General features: G+C 37.4%; 1 protein-coding gene across 1 annotated transcript; it reads right to left on the bottom strand.

Moving 5' to 3' along the window:
* Nucleotides 1-575: 575 nt before the first annotated feature.
* LOC309796591 (NADH dehydrogenase [ubiquinone] flavoprotein 3, mitochondrial-like) lies at nt 576-1,208 on the bottom strand (the record flags this gene model as incomplete). The annotated part of the gene is made up of 1 exon (XM_082609824.1): nt 576-1,208. One exon carries the CDS (start codon nt 1,206-1,208, stop codon nt 876-878), a length of 333 nt encoding a protein of 110 aa, XP_082465950.1. The 3' UTR covers nt 576-875.
* Nucleotides 1,209-1,558: the final 350 nt, after the last annotated feature.

Raw genomic sequence — 1,558 nt, 5'->3', positions numbered from 1 at the left:
AATACCTAATTTGTATGATAGCTCATTTATATCTAAGCCAATTTTAGTAGAACTTTTTAAAGGGATTTTATGCATACATATAAGACAGATAAACATGCAGATATAAACAGAGATCTTGTTATAAATTTAGCTATGTGTCAGGTATATTAACATAAATCTCATTAGTTTATTTCATCTTTATATTTTTATTCAAACTGTTTCTGACACAAATGGTAAATAGGTAACTACCAATATTTGTGGAGAATTTTAAGATTTTTCATGTGTTTAGTTTCCAAATAGCCTTTTGTTTTCTTTTTTCCTTCTGATGAGAATCATCTCCCTGAAGTTTGTATTTCAGCAGAAACTAACACAATATTGTAAAGCAATTATACTCCAATAAAGATGTTTTATAACTAACTAACTAAATAAATAAATAAAATATACATCTATCAAATAAAAAAGAAAAGAGAGAGAGAGAGATGGCTTTCAGGGCCTAGAGAAGACATGGTAGAAAATTTACATCTCAAAGGCACAGAGAAAGGATGTAAGTTTTCTCCAGAAAGGAGTTTGGGGGCATATTTGCCTATTATCAGAGTTCTAAGGTAATTATTATTCAAATGTTCCTTCTTTTTCTTAAGTTCAGGAAAATTAATTATGTTTCCAATGTCTTGATCTTTTACAATATCTGCAAGCATTTTTAGGTGAGTAGAGGAAGTTTGGGGATTGATTAGCATCAGGTGGCCTTTGAATTTCTTCTAGAACTGCTTTTCAGGTTTTGTAAAGATTTGTAAGAAAAGGACAGTTGTATTTTGTTTTTTTTTTCATGACTGCTGAGTGGATTTTATTTTTGACAAGAATGCAGAAAGACACCGAAGGTTAAGACTTAAGCTGAGCTCTCAGTGGCAAGGTGACTCTCCTCCCGAAGAGGGCTGAAGCATCCTGAACTTTGAAAGCTCCAGGTTTAGGTCCAAGAAGGTGTATGTGCTGTAATCATGATGCTGGAGATTCTCGTAGTTGGTGTTGTCAAACAGCTCAGCTGGGGTGGCGGCTAACGTGGACTTTTTTGGTGGACTTTGCTTCTTGGGATTCGGTGGCAATCCCTTTTCATTCTTTCCTGATTCTGCAGAGAGAGAAATTGTAGAAACAAGTCCTCGAAACACTCTTGCTTCTAGGAGCACTGTCTTCATCCCCCTTGCTCCTCCTTGCAGCAGCAGAAGCGAGGCTGCCATGGCCGTGACTCGGGCGCGGGCAGGGCGACCGGTCAGGCGGGTGAAGGTCGCACTGGACTGACGCGGCCGCAGAGTCCTCAGGACAGTTGTTTTTTAATTCCTCAAATAATTGACTCACAGCCTGAATGATATCAAGGGGCTGACCCATTCATCCAGCTACATCATCTTTATATCAGGGAGAAAAGATCAAGCTAAGATTGATAAAAGACTCCTGTGTTTTAGATTTAGAGTTGTGTGTCTTTGGAATAATTTAATAAATCCTCCCACAAAGGCTTCACAATGCTTTCTTTTCCCTCTAAGTACATAGCTCTATTTTAGCTTGGGGGGAATAACTTTAAAAATATATTTCT

This window comes from Mesoplodon mirus (assembly GCF_964341445.2).
Source record: "Mesoplodon mirus genome assembly, chromosome: X".
NCBI classification, from domain to species: domain Eukaryota; kingdom Metazoa; phylum Chordata; class Mammalia; order Artiodactyla; family Ziphiidae; genus Mesoplodon; species Mesoplodon mirus.
The sequence above is the reverse complement of the archived record's forward strand: the minus strand, read 5'-3'. Positions and strand labels throughout refer to the sequence as shown.